The 15,128-nt window shown below is 34.5% G+C and overlaps 1 protein-coding gene across 2 annotated transcripts in view; it reads left to right on the forward strand.

Moving 5' to 3' along the window:
* The window catches only part of CEP135 (centrosomal protein 135), a 115,121-nt gene that overhangs the window by 73,104 nt on the left and 26,889 nt on the right, over positions 1-15,128 (forward strand). For both annotated transcript variants that reach the window (XM_007496426.3, XM_007496427.3), the window contains 2 exons: positions 10,368-10,536; positions 10,992-11,102. In XM_007496426.3, coding sequence (XP_007496488.2) covers positions 10,368-10,536; positions 10,992-11,102 — 280 coding nt within the window. The remainder of the gene's footprint in view (positions 1-10,367; positions 10,537-10,991; positions 11,103-15,128) is intronic.

Raw genomic sequence — 15,128 nt, forward strand, 5'->3', positions numbered from 1 at the left:
TAGTACACCTATGATCAATCTTCCTGATTACCTTGCCCCCCCCCCAAAAAAAAGGAAATGAGATTTCTCTCTCCTGACTAGGTCTTATTAAATATGCTAGAATTTAGTCATCACTGCTTCCTTATGCAAATGCTCACATACCAGTTCTTTAATACTTTCTTTAGTTTCAGAAGGCATTTATGCTAAGTTTATCAACTTAGGATTTGCATACCTTTTTTGGAAATTAGGACAGTATTTGACTTTATCCAGTCTCCTCTTCCATGTACCTCTCCCATTCTCCAGGTTTTTTTTTTTGTTGTTGTTATATATATATATATAATTTATAGCTCAGCAATCACATTTGCCAATATTTTTAGTAACTTGGAATGCATTATATATATAGTAAAGGGTACATTTAAAAAAATTTTATTGATTAATTAATTTAGAATATTTTCCCATGGTTACAAGATTCATGTACTTTCCTTTCCTCCTCTTCTTACCCCACCCCCCCACCCCCAGAGCCAATAAGCAATTCCACCGAGACCTATTTCCATATCATTAATATTTGCAATAGTGATCATTCAAAGTCAACCTTCCCAGTCATATGCCTGTTGAACCATGTGATCAATCATATGTTTTTCATCTGCATTTCAACTCCCACAGTTCTTTCTCTGGATGTGGATAGGGTTCTTTCTTATAAGTCTAGGGGGTATTTTCTAAGACCTTCTGTGGATATGTGAAGACCTGCTGACCCCAATATGCATGTGCTCTCTTTCCCCACTCCTGCCCCTCAGCTGAGTACTCTGTGACCCCTGTTATTCCCCCCACAAAAAAGAAAACCCTAAAAAAATGGAAGTATAAACAGAAGAGACCACCACAAGTGAACTTTTAATGCTTTAAGTTGATACAGATAAGTGAAATTGCAGAAAGAGAAACAACAGATAATGGGACCCTACTATACTTAGTTTGGGGTGGTAACTTGAACTTATTGATGAATAGTAAAGTGTTCTCTATCACTATATCCTTATTTACTTTAGGTTTCAATTGCCAGTTATTATCTTCCCAGTCTCAAAATAATTCTCCTTGGAAAGTAAAACAAAGTTAAATAAAATGATTTGTTTAACATTCTGACAATTATATCATTTGTTATCATCCCCTCTACATTAGTCAGTATTTCTCTTTTTTTAACTTAATTTAATTTTTTTCAGATCAAAGTGTACTTTTTCACATTATTTTTGTTGAGGTTTTTTGGGTCTGCTATTTAAAAATTTTCTTTTATTTCAAATGGTTGCAAATCCAAACAAAACAGGCATTTCCATATGTAAAGAAAAAGAAGAGATATTATACAAATGAAATCATAGATCTCCTATATTTTTAACTTAATTTTCTCATAACTATATAATAGATTTTGTCCACTAGTGTCCTGATCCCTTCCTACTAGCCCCACTCCCCAAAACATAGGGTATCATCATAATGGTCAACATGCTCATATTAATTAAAACTTTCATGGTTTATCTTTTTCGTTCATTTTCTGGAGGTAACATTCTCAATTTATTCTTCTAGTATTAGTTCTGTGGCTGTGCATAATGTTGCCCTAGTTCTACTCATGTCAGTATTCATTATAGTTCTTTCCAGGATTTCTAGAAGTCAATTTGTTCATCTTTCCTTATGTCACAATAGTATTCTATCACAATAATATGTCACAATTTGTTTATCTACTCCCCAACTGATAAGCATCCCCTCAATTTCCAATTCTTTGCTACCACAAAGAAAGCTGCTATTAATATTTTAGAACATATGGGTTCTTTTCTTCTCCTCTTTTCCTAATCTCCTTGGAAAACAGATCCAACTATGGTATTGCTGAATCTAAGGGTATACATAGTTTTATATCTCTAGGTGTCATTTCAAATTGCTTTTCAAAATGGTTGAGGCATTTCACAGTTCCACCAACTGCATCAGTGTCCCCATTTTTCCAGATCCCCTCCAGCATTTGTCACTTTGTCCTTTTGTCATTCTAGCCAGACTGGTGCTGTGAGGTAATATCTCAGAATTGTTTTGGTTTGCATTTCTCTACAATAAGAAGGAATTTTGAGCATTTTTTCATATACTTCTACATGGCTTTGATTTCTTCATCTGAAATTGTCCATATCTTTTGCTCATTTATCAATTGGAGGATAGCTCTTAATTCTTATAAATCTGACAAAGTTCCCTGTATATTTTTAATATAAGACCTCTGTCTGAGGGACTGTCTATTAAGATGTTTTCCTAATTTTCTGCTTTCCTTTTAATCTTGGCAGCATTTTATTTGTACAAAACCTTTTTAGTTTAATGTATTCAAAATTATTCATTTTACATTTCACAAAGCTCTCTTTCTCTTATTAGCTCATAAATTTCTCTATAAACCTAATAGGTATATTCTCTGTCCTAATTTACTTATAGTATCTCCTTTTGTGTCTAAATCATGTATCCGTTTTGATCTTATTTTGGTGAATGGTGTACAATATTGGTCTATACCTAGTTTCTGGCAAACTAATTTTTAAATATCCCAGCAATTTCTTCAAAACAGTGAATTGTTATTCCCAAATCCTGGATTGATCTATGGTTTTAAGAAATACTAGATTATTATATTCTTTTACTGCTGTTTGCTGTATGTCCATTCCACTGGCCTCCCTTTCTATTTCTTAGCCAGTATCAGTTAGTATTGATAATTACTGTTTTATGATATAATTTAAAATCTGGTATTGTCAAACCTCCTTCAATTTTTTTTTGTCATTAATTCCTTTGATATTCTTGATCATTTATTCTTCCAAGTGAAGTTTGATATTATTTTTTCCAATTCAATAAAATAATTTCTTAGTAATTTGATTGGGATGACATTGAATAAGTAGATTATTTTAGGTAGGATTGTCATTTTAATTATATTGGGTCTGCTAATCCATGAACAATTAATATTTCTCCACTTTTTAGATCTGATTGTATTTGTTAATATAAATAGTATTATATAATTATATTCATGTAGTTCCTGGGCTTGTTTTAGCAGATATACTCCCAGGTATTTTATTCTATCTGTGGCTATTTTAAATGGAGTTTCTCTATCTCTTCTTGCAGGACCTTGTCAGTAATATATAAAAATGCTGATGATTTATATGGATTTATTTTATATCCTGCTACTTTGCTAAAATTATAGTTTCAACTAGTTTTTTAGTTGATTTTCTGAGATTTCCTACATATATCATCATGTCATCAGCAAACAGATAGTTTTTTATTACATCTTTGCCCATTCTGATTACTTTGACTTCTTTTTCTTATTGCTATTGCTAGCATTTCTAATATTATATTAAATAATATTGCTGATAATGAGCATCCTTATTTCACTACTGATCTTATTGGAAAGACTTCTAGCTTCTCTCCATATGGATAATACTTGCTGATGGTTTTAGGTAGATGCTAAATATCATTTTAAGAAAAACTCCACCTATAGCTATGCTTTCCAGTGATTTTAATAGAAATGGGTGTTGTATTTTGTCAAAGGCTTTTTTCTGCATCTATTGGTATATAATCATATGCTTCATTATTACTTTTGTAATTTATATTATCAATTATGTCAATAATTTTCATTATTATTATATAAACCATCCATGCATTCCTATTTGGTCACATAATCCTATTTGGTCAAAATGTATTATCCTTGTGACTTAATTGTTGTAGTCTCCTAGCTAGTATTTTCTTTAGGGTTTTTGCATCCATATTCATTAATGAAATTGGTCTATACTTTTTTTTCTCTGTTTTTTACTCTTCCTAGTTTAGGTATCTACTATATTTGTTTCATAAAAGGAGTTTGGTAAAATAACCTCTCCACCTATTTAAAGTAATTTGTTTAATATTGGAATTACTTTGTTCTTAAATGTTTGGTAGAATTCACTTGTAAATCCATTTAGCCCTGATGCCTTTTTCTTAGGAAGTTAATTTATGGCTTCGATTTTTTTTTTCTAAAATAAGTTTATTCAGGTATTCTATTTCTTGCTCTGATAGTCAAGGCAGTTTTAAAAGTCATTTTTCTTTTCTCTTTCATTGTTAACATTTGTTTTCTTATAGTTGAGCAAAATAACTCCTAATTGCCAGTATTGCTATCCACCTTCTTGATTCTTTTTGCTCCACCATAACTTAGACAGAAACAAAGCAAAACATTTGTTATCCTTAACATTTATGGCCAGCTTCAACTGTCCTTTTGCTTAAAGCTTTCAATGCTTTGCCTAAAGGCTTTTTGGTCTCTTGTTTTAAAAATAAATTTTAATTGATATCTTTTGTTTTTTATATCATTTAAATTTCCCCCTATATTCCTTCCTCTTTTATGCTGCTGCCTCCCAGGAAATTATTTTACATAAGAAATAATTTCTTCAAAGAAAAATAGAAGGAACAAGTAGGTGTATTGTGCCAAGCCTAGAGATAGGTGGTCCTGGATTCAAATTTGGCCTTGGACACGTCCTAACTACGTGACCCTGGACAATTCACTTAACACCCATTGCGTAGCCTTTACTTACCACTCTTCCTCCTTGGAAAACCAGTACACAGTATTGATTCTAAGATGGAAAGTGGTGAGGGCTTAAAAAAAATTTTTTTTAATGAAAGAAAAAGAGATGAGAAAAAAAATCAGCAGAACCATTCAATACATTGAAAAATATCTAACAATATGTAGTGTTTCTCAGCTGTGAATCCCCACCTTGATCTCTTCTTTATTCTTCCTTAGTATTGATAGTTTTGAATACATAATTTAGAATCTAATTAAATTACAGAAATTTGATTATATAAAATATTCTTTAATTGTTTTATATGTATTCTGTCTTTCTAACAAGATTGCATTCTTTCAAGTATCAGACTATGTAATATTTAATGTCCCTTTGTCTTTGAATTTTTCTTCTTCATACTCCTTTTCTTTTTCTCTCAGAAACTCAGCTTCCCACAGAAGACATTGTATCCCTGTCTACCCTTTACAATACTCAATAGACCTTCCCTAAAAAACTGCCTAACCTACCCAATCTCAACACACTGAGCCTAGAAGGGAACTAGCCGTTACTGATTCTCAGTTGCCAGTTTCAGCTACTCCCTCTGCCACCATCATGCCACAACTTTTCCTTTAAGTTTTACTCTCTTTTGTCTCATCTACAAACAACACCCCCCCACGCCCCAGTCATTCTCTCACCTTTTTCCTTTTCTTTTTAAAAATAAGTTTTTATTGATATTTTCTAATTTTTACATCACCATAGTTATTCCAAGAGTCTCTCCTCTTTTCCCCTGTCAGAGAGCCATCCCATGTGGCATAGAAATTTTAACAAAAGAAAGAAAAAAGCTCAGCTGAAAAAGCACAAAAAGTGCAATGTGTAATACCTGTGGACCTCTATTCTTTCCACAAAGGGGTAGGTTGGCGGTGTCTTCTCAGATTTTTTTATATAAATCCTGCTTAATCTTTGTAATGTTGCTTGTTGTTCAGCTCTTTTAGTCATGCCCAAACCTTTTGTAATCTTATTTGGGATTTTCTTGGCAAGGACACTGAGGTGGTTTGCCATTTCCTTCTCTAGCTCATTTCCCAGATGTAGAAACTGAGGCAAACAGTGAAGTGACTTACTCAGAGTCACATAGCTAGTAAATGTCTGAGATCAAATTTGAACTCAAGTTTTCTTGTCTCTAAATCTGGTGCTCTATCCACCTCGACACCTACCTGCCCATTCTTGCATTTTCATTATCATAAACAATGTTATAAAGTTATTGTGTGTATTGTTTTCTTAGCTCTGATTATTTCATGCTTCTTTATATTCTTCACATAACATTTCTTACAGCACAGTAGTTTTCCATCACATTTATGAACCACAATTTATTTCACTATTTCCCAATTGATGGGTGTTTACTTTGTTTCCAGTTCCTAGATATCACAAGAAGTGCTTCCCCAATGCTCTTTATCTTTTTCTTTTTTTATTTTTCACCCCTCTCTCACTTCCTTCTTCCCTTGAAATTAAAATAATCTGTTCCCTAATCAAGTTAAAATAATCCCTTCTCTTATTATCAACAAGTATAGCCAAACAAAACATCTTCACATTGGCCAAAAAGAAAGTATATCTCATTGAGCACCTATAGTCATCATCTATCTTTTGGTGGAAGCATATTTGTTCATAGAACCTCTGGAGTCATGGTTAGCCTATATTTACTAAATTTCTGAAGTCTTAAAAAAATTTTTTTTCTTTAGAGTGCTGTTATATTCAGTGTGCATCACTTATACAATTCCTCTCAGGTTTTCTGAATGCATTCCTTCTGTCCTTTGTAGTATCCCATTACATTGGTATACTCTGGTTTACTTGGTTGTTACTAAATGAATGAATACCCCCTACATTTCTAGTGCTTTGCTACAACAAAAAGTGCTACTATAAGTATTTTTGTACCTATGAGTCCTTTACCTCTATTTTCTCTCTTTGGAGTATAAGCCCAGGAGGATTATTTCTGGGTCAGAGATATGTATGTACAGTATAATGACTTTTTGGGTATCATTCAAAATTGTTTTCCAGAGTAGATATACCAACTCACAATTCTACCAGCAATGCATTAATGTTCTTTTTCTCTTAAATCCCCCTCAACAATGCTCATTTTTTTACTTTTTTAGTTCTTTTTGTTAATTTGACTAGAGGTGTTTTTTTCTTCTTATTAGTGATTTGGAACATTTTTTCATATGGTTATTGATAGCCTCCCCTTTTTTTTTAAGAAATATATTTTACTCATATCACTTATATCTTTATTCCATCTCAACTACACACAGGAATGTGCATATACTTAATCTCATCATTATCTTTAAGAATTTTACTCCTGTGTTCCATAAGTCTGAAAATTATGTAATCACAACCTTTTATTCATTCTTTCCTGTTTTACTCCTCCTAAATCTACACTTTCTCTTTACTATAAATTTGTCACTCTAGTCTTCAATGGACCTATTTGTTTTTATGTCTTCAGTAATCCATGGGCTCTCAAATGTCCAGCCTAATCTCTTTCCTGAACCTTAGACCTATATCACCTTCTGGACAAATTGACACCTAACTCAGCATTTCCAAGATGGACGCCATTATTTTCCTCCTCAAACTTATTCCTCCTCCTCCAAACTTCCTTCTTTCTCTTGAGGACATTAGCTTTCCAGTTACCCAGGTTTACAGGTTTGGTTTTACCCTCAATCATTCATTCTTGCTTATCCCTAATAGCTTCAATCAAAATAATTTCTGAGTTATGTTCTGCAAATAGATATGATGGAGGTTGAGTTGGAGGGCCTGATGGGAGCTAAAAAGATTTGAAATGTGAAGAATACAGTAGAAAATGATTATTTAAAGTTCTGTTGTCCATTTTTGAAGTCCAAACTGTGGTTAGATTGTATTTCTTTCTTTTTTTATTTTATTTAATTGATTAATTTACAACACTTTTCTAGGATTACAAAAATCATGTTCTTTCCCCTCCCCTTTCCTTAGCCCCCTTCCATGTCCAATGCACAATCCCACTGCATTTTACATGTGTCTTTGGTCAAGACATGAAGCTTCCTCGAACCCGTGAGAAGCCTCAAGATAGGAAGATAAAGGAAGGATAGAAGTTTTGGATGCCGTGAGGGGGGTGGCGGAGTCAAGTTAGAGATATGAGGTGGCAGGAATGAGTCAGAAATCCAGGCCTTATTGATTATCAAGGAGCCACAGCAAGAACTCTGATCAGTGGACTACTCAGAAGGCTTATACCCGTCCAATGATCCAATTTTAATACCACACAGGTCGGAGACATGATAGAGAAAAGAAAGTGCCTGGCCGAAGGCCAGGTCCCAGGTGGGAGAGGTAGATCAGGAAAGGAATCAAAGATGGAGCTTGGCTAGAGACCAAGCTCCAGCAAGAACAGGCATTAGTGAGAGCTGAGATCCAAGTGGAAGAGACAAGCGGAGCTTGCTGTGCCCTGTATTTAATCTCTTTGATATGCAAATATACACAATACATAGGGATGATTATCATTGGTTAATGACAAGGTATAGGTGTGGTTTCTCTTAGCCAGGTGAGCACAAAGAAACCTGTTTTCCCGCCTAATCTGGGGGAAGCTGGGGTCAAGGGTTAGAGGCTTTCCTGGCCATGGGCAAGACTGAGCATGCTCAAGACTGAGCATGCTCTCTTCTAAGCCACTCTGTACACACTGTTTCCCTTGCCCATAGCTATGGGTGGACTGCTACAAGACCTATTTCCATATTATTTATATTTGCACTTGGGTGATCATTTAGGGTCTATAACCCCAATCAAATCCCCATTGACACGTGTGATCAAGCAGTTGTTTTTCTTCTGTGTTTCTACTCCCACAGATTTTCCTCTGAATGTGGATAGTGTTCTTTCTCATAAGTACTTCAGAACTGTCCTGGATCCTTGCATTGCTGCTAGTAGAGAAGACCATTATGTTCTATTGTACCACAGTGTATCAGTCTCTCTGTACAATTTTCTCCTGGTTCTGCTCCTCTCACTCTGCATCATTTCCTGGAGGTTGTTCCAGTCCCCATGCAATTCTTCCACTTTATTATTCTTTTGAGCATAATAATATTCCATCACCAACATATATACACAATTTGTTCAGCCATTCCCCAATTGAAGGGCATCCCCTCATTTTCTAATTTTTTTGCTACCACAAAGAACGCTGCTATGAATATTTTTGTACAAGTCTTTATTATCTCTTTGGGGTACAAACCCAGCAGTGCTATGGCTGGATCAAAGGGTCTTTTAGTGCCTTTTGGGCATAGTTCCAAATTGCTTTCCAGAATGGTTGGATCAATTCACAACTCCACTAGTAATGCATTAATGTTCCAATTTTGCCACATCCCCTCCAACATTTATTACTTTACTGTCATGTTAGCCAATCTGCTAGGTGTAAGGTAGTACCCCAGAGTTGTTTTGATTTGCATTTCTGTGATTACAAGAGATTTACATTTTTTCATGTGTTTATTGATAGTTTTGATTTCTTTATTTGAAAATTACCTATTCATGTCCCTTGCCCATTTATCAATTGGGGAATGGCTTGATTTTTTTGTACAACCAATTTAGCTCTTTATAAATTTAAGTAATTAGACCTTTGTCAGAGGTTTTTGTTGTGAAGATTTTTTCCCCAATTTATTGTTCCCTTCTAATTTTGTTTTCATTGGTTTTGTGTGTACAAAAACTTTATAATTTAATGTAATCAAAATTATTGATTTTACATTTTGTAATTTTTTCTAACTATTGCTTGGTCTTAAAATCTTTCCTTTCCCAAAAATCTTGACAAGTATACTATTTTGTGTTCACCTAATTTACTTATAGCTTCATTCTTTATATTCAAGTCATTCACCTATTCTGAGTTTATCTTGGTGTAGCATGTGAGAATGTTGATCTAAGCCTAATCTCTCCCATAATGTTTTCCAATTTTCCCAGCAGTTTTTATCAAATAGTGAATTTTTGTCCCCAAAACTGGGAACTTTGGGTTTATCATAGACTGTCTTGCTGAGGTCACTTACCCCAAGTCTATTCCACTGATCCTCTTTTCTGTCTCTTAGCCAGTACCATATTGTTTTAATGATTACTGCTTTATAGTGTAGTTTGAGGTCTGGTACTGCTAGGCTACCTTCCTTCACATTTTTTCAATATTTCCCTTAATATTCTTGATTTTTTTGATCTTCCATATGTACTTTGTTATAGTTTTTTCTAATTCAGTAAAAAAAGTCTCGTTAGTTTAATTGGTATGGCACTAAATAAGTAAATTAGTTTGGGTAGAATTGTCATTTTTGTTACATTAGCTCATCCTACCCATGAGCAATTAATGTTTCTCCAAATTTTTAGATCTAGTTTTAATTGTGTGGATAGTGTTTTGTAGTTGTATTCAAATAGTTCCCGTGTTTGTCTTGGCAGATAGATTCCTAAGTTATATTGTCTAGAGTGATTTTAAATGGAATTTTTCTTTCTAACTCTTGCTGCTGAGATGTGTTGGAAATATATAGAAATGCTGATAATTTATGTGGGTTTATTTTGTATCCTGCAACTTTGCTAAAGTTGTTGATTATTTCCACTAGCTTTTTGGTGTATTCTCTAGGACTCAATATTTATTTCTAGTAGGCAGAATCCACAGGGGTTACTACTTGCAGCATTCAATATAACCTCCATTCACAGGAATAAAAACAACAAATGGTCAGGATTACCTTAGGATGATGGAATGTTAATGGGGTAGGAGATTCAATGGGTGACGTATTACATACTGTAAATGCACACTCTTCAAGCACTCATCAGAATAAATTATTTAATAAATATAAATCATTTCATTATTTTTACAAAATAAAAAAAATGTATTTAAACTTTTGCAAATTTTTCACTTGATAGACAACTACAGGACTTACTAAGTAATCGAGAACGTGATGTAAGTAGTCTTCAACGCCAGCTTGAGGAAACCCGACTAGAACTTTCTGAAGTAATAAGAGCAAGGGAAATAGCTCTTAAGGAAAATAGAAGATTACAAGATGATTTAGGTACAATGACAAGAGAAAACCAGGTATGACAGTGTTATAGTGCTATGTAGTAAACTTATTTATTTTGAACATATCATAAATTTGATAGTTTTATAATGAGATTTTAAAAGTTAGGACCCTTTTTTAAACATCTTTATGTTACATAATAATCTTCATATTTCTTTAATGTTAATTTTCAAGACAATAGTAACTTTTAGATTTATTGCTCTAGCCAATGACTGGTTCAAAGAGGGAGCTCCTCATTATTAATAATTAATATTTAGTACAATGTTAAGTGTAGTATTATTAGTACACTTTAGGTGATCAACAATAGATATTTTTTTTAAACCAAGGATTAATCAAGTGATACATATGAAGTTAGGACTTTAGGGATTAATTAGCCCATGCCTTCCTGTTCCTTCTTCAAATCAGAAGATGAAAATGAAAAACTTTTAAATGTTCATGGCCTTTTATAATTTAATGCTTCTTATTTAAAAAGGCTGTTTCACTGGAATTAGAACAAGCAATTCATGAAAAAGAAGAATTGAAGAAAAGAGTTCATGATTATATAACTGAAGTTTCCAGATGTGAAACCATCATGGCTGCTAAAGTAAGAATATTCATTTTTATTACTACTTGATATTTGCTTCTCCTGTCTGCCTTACTAGATTTTAATATTCTTGTCTATATCTACCATACTCTATTCTTTTTTACCTTCCCAAAGTTTGCTACAGTACTCTTTATACAAAAATCCTTAAATATTAATGACTTTTCTTTTTTTCTTATATGTATTTCCCTTTCACATCTTTTTTAAAAGCATATAATATATCCCACACATTTTGAGACAGTCAGTTCCCTCCCTGTGACAAGGAAATCACTTTAAAAGACTGATATATATTAATTTAAGGTCGCCAAGGAATTCAGCTATGTAATTCCTAAATGAAAACTCAAGTCAGCAGTCAACCTTTTATGGCGTTTAATTACAAACAGGAGGAAGAAAGGTATTAGAGATAGAGAGAAGGAGAGAGAGAGAGAGAGAGAGAGAGAGAAAGGAAGGGGAGAGAAGGGAATAGGGCTTAAATACCCCTTCTGTTTAGGCTGGGCCAAAAGGCCTAAGCCCTTAGATAGCTGAGGCAAAGAAAAGAGATCAGTCCCTATCACTCACGTGACCAAAATGGAGAAACAGTCTCAGGGGCCTCCACCTCCAGCTACCTTCAGAGCAAACTTCTCAAAGCACCACCTCGCAGAGCAAAAACCTCTCCAACCAACCCCCCCTCAGTCCTCAGACCCCTCTATCTTTAAGGAAACCATCCAAGTTCCCTCCCCTCAGTTCTCACATCTACCAATCACTGTCCATGTCTTCCCTGTGCCAATGGTGGCTCTATCTTAACCCAGGACCGCCCAGAGGTCTGTGGCTTTGCACATGTCTGTTGAAGGTCATATTCTCAAATAATTAAATTTTGATCCTTTGCTGCAGCCCTTCCTAAATCCTGTTAGGACTGAGTGGGGTGGAAATTGTATTTTCCAAGACCTGGTTCTGTCATTCCAAGTATCTCTATTGTATCAATTCTAAAATCAATCATGACTCAAAGAAATTCCTGTTCTATGCTTAAGCATAGGTCAAAGCCCTTTCCATTGTTCAGCAAAAGGTTTCTGTCCTAAAGTAATCTTAAGAAGGGAGGAGGAGGAACCTCCCATGCCAATGGGGTTCACATTCCAATAGTCAAGACCCACTATCAATAGGAAATTTTTCAAGTATGAAATTTCCCAATGGTGAAATTTCCAACATTTATAAGTCTAAGAAATTTTAAGGTTTACACCCCACCTCCCCCCGAATCTGCTTACTGTTGTTATGGAATTACTCTCTCCTTTTTAGGAATCTCTAGTTTCGCAATAATTCTTTTAAATGTTTGACTTTTTGTTTTTGTTTTACTTATCTTTCCGTTTTAGTTCCTGAATTGGGGCTTTGTGCTATAACCAAGTTTTTCCCCTCTATTCAGCTTTTGGATGGATAATTGCTTTTTACCTTTGGTTACATGAATTCTTGCCGACTTACTCCTACTAGGATTCCCCCCTCCCATCTTTAAAGTCCAAAGCCAAATTCTTTGGGGTCTCATGGATCTCAAAGCTTTGGGATACCCAGTTTTGAGCTTGGTTTCCAAACCTTCTTCCCTAGTGGTTACTAGAGCTTTCAGGAGAGACTCCTCTGCTCTGGCCAGCTGATTCTACAGGCTCCAATTATATAATTCTTTTCTGGAAAACCTGGGATTTGTTGGTCATATTTAGCTCTGCTAATATTGGCATTACAGTGGTCTCCTTTCCTACTGGCTAATGTTTTTTCTCTAGTTCTGGGATAGAAAAAGTCATATAATGTTAGTCTGTCATTTGATTTCTTGATAATTATTTACCTTAGTTCAACTTTAACTTTTTGCTTTAGTTGGTGGTAGTGGAACAGGGCAGCCTGTCTCCATAAGGCAGCCATCTGGTCTGAAAGTTATTGTTTTTGTTCTTTTGGGTTTAAAAACAATTTTTAAAATTGTTTGTCATGCAAAGTATCCCTTACCCTCTCACTCTAAACCCTCACTACCAATTCAATTGAAAGCACTATAAAAAGAAAACCTATTAAAAACATATATAGTCAATCAAAACAAATGTCTACATTAGCCATGTCCAAAAAAATGTCTAGTTCTGCATTCTACATCCTTTACATTTTTTTTTTGCAGGAAGTGGGTAATACGTTTTATTATTAATCCTCTGAAATCCTGGTTGGTATTTATTTCAATTCCACTCTTGTAATGGTGGTTGCTATAGCGGTGAAAGTGGTCATGACTGTGACTCTTCTATATTTGAATTCTTTCTGGATGCTTGCAGTATTTTTTTTTCTGACAAAGAGGTCTGGATTTTGACTGCAATATTCCTGGGAGTTTTTATTTTGAAATTTCTTTAAGAAAATGACCTGTAAATTCTGTTTCCACTTTGCCCTCTACTTCTAAGAGATATGATTCTTTTAAGATATCTTGAATTAGAATATATAAGCTCTTTTTTTGGTCATGGTGCTCAGATAATACAAATATTATTAATGTTTTTCTCCTAAATCTGTTTACCTGGGCAGTTGTTTTGATTTGAGATAACCTTACATTTTCTTCAGTAGTTTTCTTTCAGCCATTTGACTTTGTTTTAATGTTTCTTGTTGCCTCTTAGAGTCATTGGTTTCTATTTAGTCCATCATTATGTTCAGAGAGTTTGCTGTTTGGGCAAGTTTTTGTACCTTTTGTGCCAAGCTGTTAATTCTCTTTCCAATTCTTTCTTCTATCCCTCTCATTTCTTTTCTAATATTTTCTCAAGTGGTTTTATTCTGTTTATAAAACCTTTTTTTTTTAAAATTCTATCTCTTCTAGGAATTCCATTTGAGTTTATACCCATGCTGTGCTTGTAGATATTCTGGAGTTAGTAAACTCTTCTACATTTGTGGTTTGAACATCTTTGCTAATAGCTCATTCTAGTAGTGTTCTTTTTTCTTTGCCCATTCCTCCAGTCTACTTCCTGACATTAGATTTGTTATTCAGGCTGATTTCTGGAAGGAAAGAATGAAGGTCTGTGCTGGTCCTATGGTATTGAATATTCCATTATTACAGAATCTCTGGAACAGGCTGGGAACCTGCAAGCTTTTATTGCTCCCAAAAGTGTCTGATTTAGGACAGAGTCTGATCATTGTCTCCTTGGTTTAAGCTATGAATGTTCCTGACCAGGACTTGGGTCTGTAAAAGTAAACTTTTTTGCTGACCTCTGCCCTTTTCTACCAGGTAAAAAGCTCTGCTGGTTCAGAGTGTTAGAATTTTAGACTCCTCTTTGGTTTGGGATTCTTGCCTTGGTTATTTCTTTGTAGATTGTTCTAGATGCTAGGAATGAGACCTTGGTCTGAGCCATGAAGCTGCCCCTTATCTCACTGAGTTTTGAACATCTTCCCTTTATGTGGTGTCTAGTGCCTCTCTACCTAGATATGACACCCTCTTGCACAAGTCCCCTTCTCAGTAAGCCCTGAGTCTCTTTTCAGGAACCTGAGTAGTGGACAAAATAGCCAGTTCACACCTACACCTACCCCTGACATGGAGTCCCAACACGAGACAGGGGTGTCCTCTTGCCCTACTGCAGCATGTTTATCATTTAAATGGGGAGAAAAAACCTTAACTTTCAGCAAAAAAAAACAAAACAAAACAAAACAAAAAACAACTAGTATTCAAAATAAGAGGTAAAACTTGGTTTTAAACTCCAAATTTGAACCAAGTGGATTAATAAGAAAAAGGTTATTTTGTTTTCTGTTCCTTCCATATTTTTTTAAGTTCTACTACATTTGCTTTCTTTCTTTCCTTCTCTTCTCTCCCTCTCTCTCTCCATGGAAGAGTAAACTAATCCCTAAGTTGAAAGGAGACTGTTTACTAATATTTTCATTTGCTTGCTTATAGAATGATTTTATTTTAAAATACAGTTCTGTTGATATGCTTTGTTTTTGTTGTAGTGCTTTAATGACTCCCAAGTTCTCCCTGAGCCAGAGGTCCAATTTGTATTTTTTTTAACATCAATATTTTTTTCAGCAATGTAGTGTATCTTCAAGACATGAAATATACTGCTTTGCTTT

This window comes from Monodelphis domestica, chromosome 6, assembly GCF_027887165.1.
Source record: "Monodelphis domestica isolate mMonDom1 chromosome 6, mMonDom1.pri, whole genome shotgun sequence".
Lineage (NCBI taxonomy): Eukaryota > Metazoa > Chordata > Mammalia > Didelphimorphia > Didelphidae > Monodelphis > Monodelphis domestica.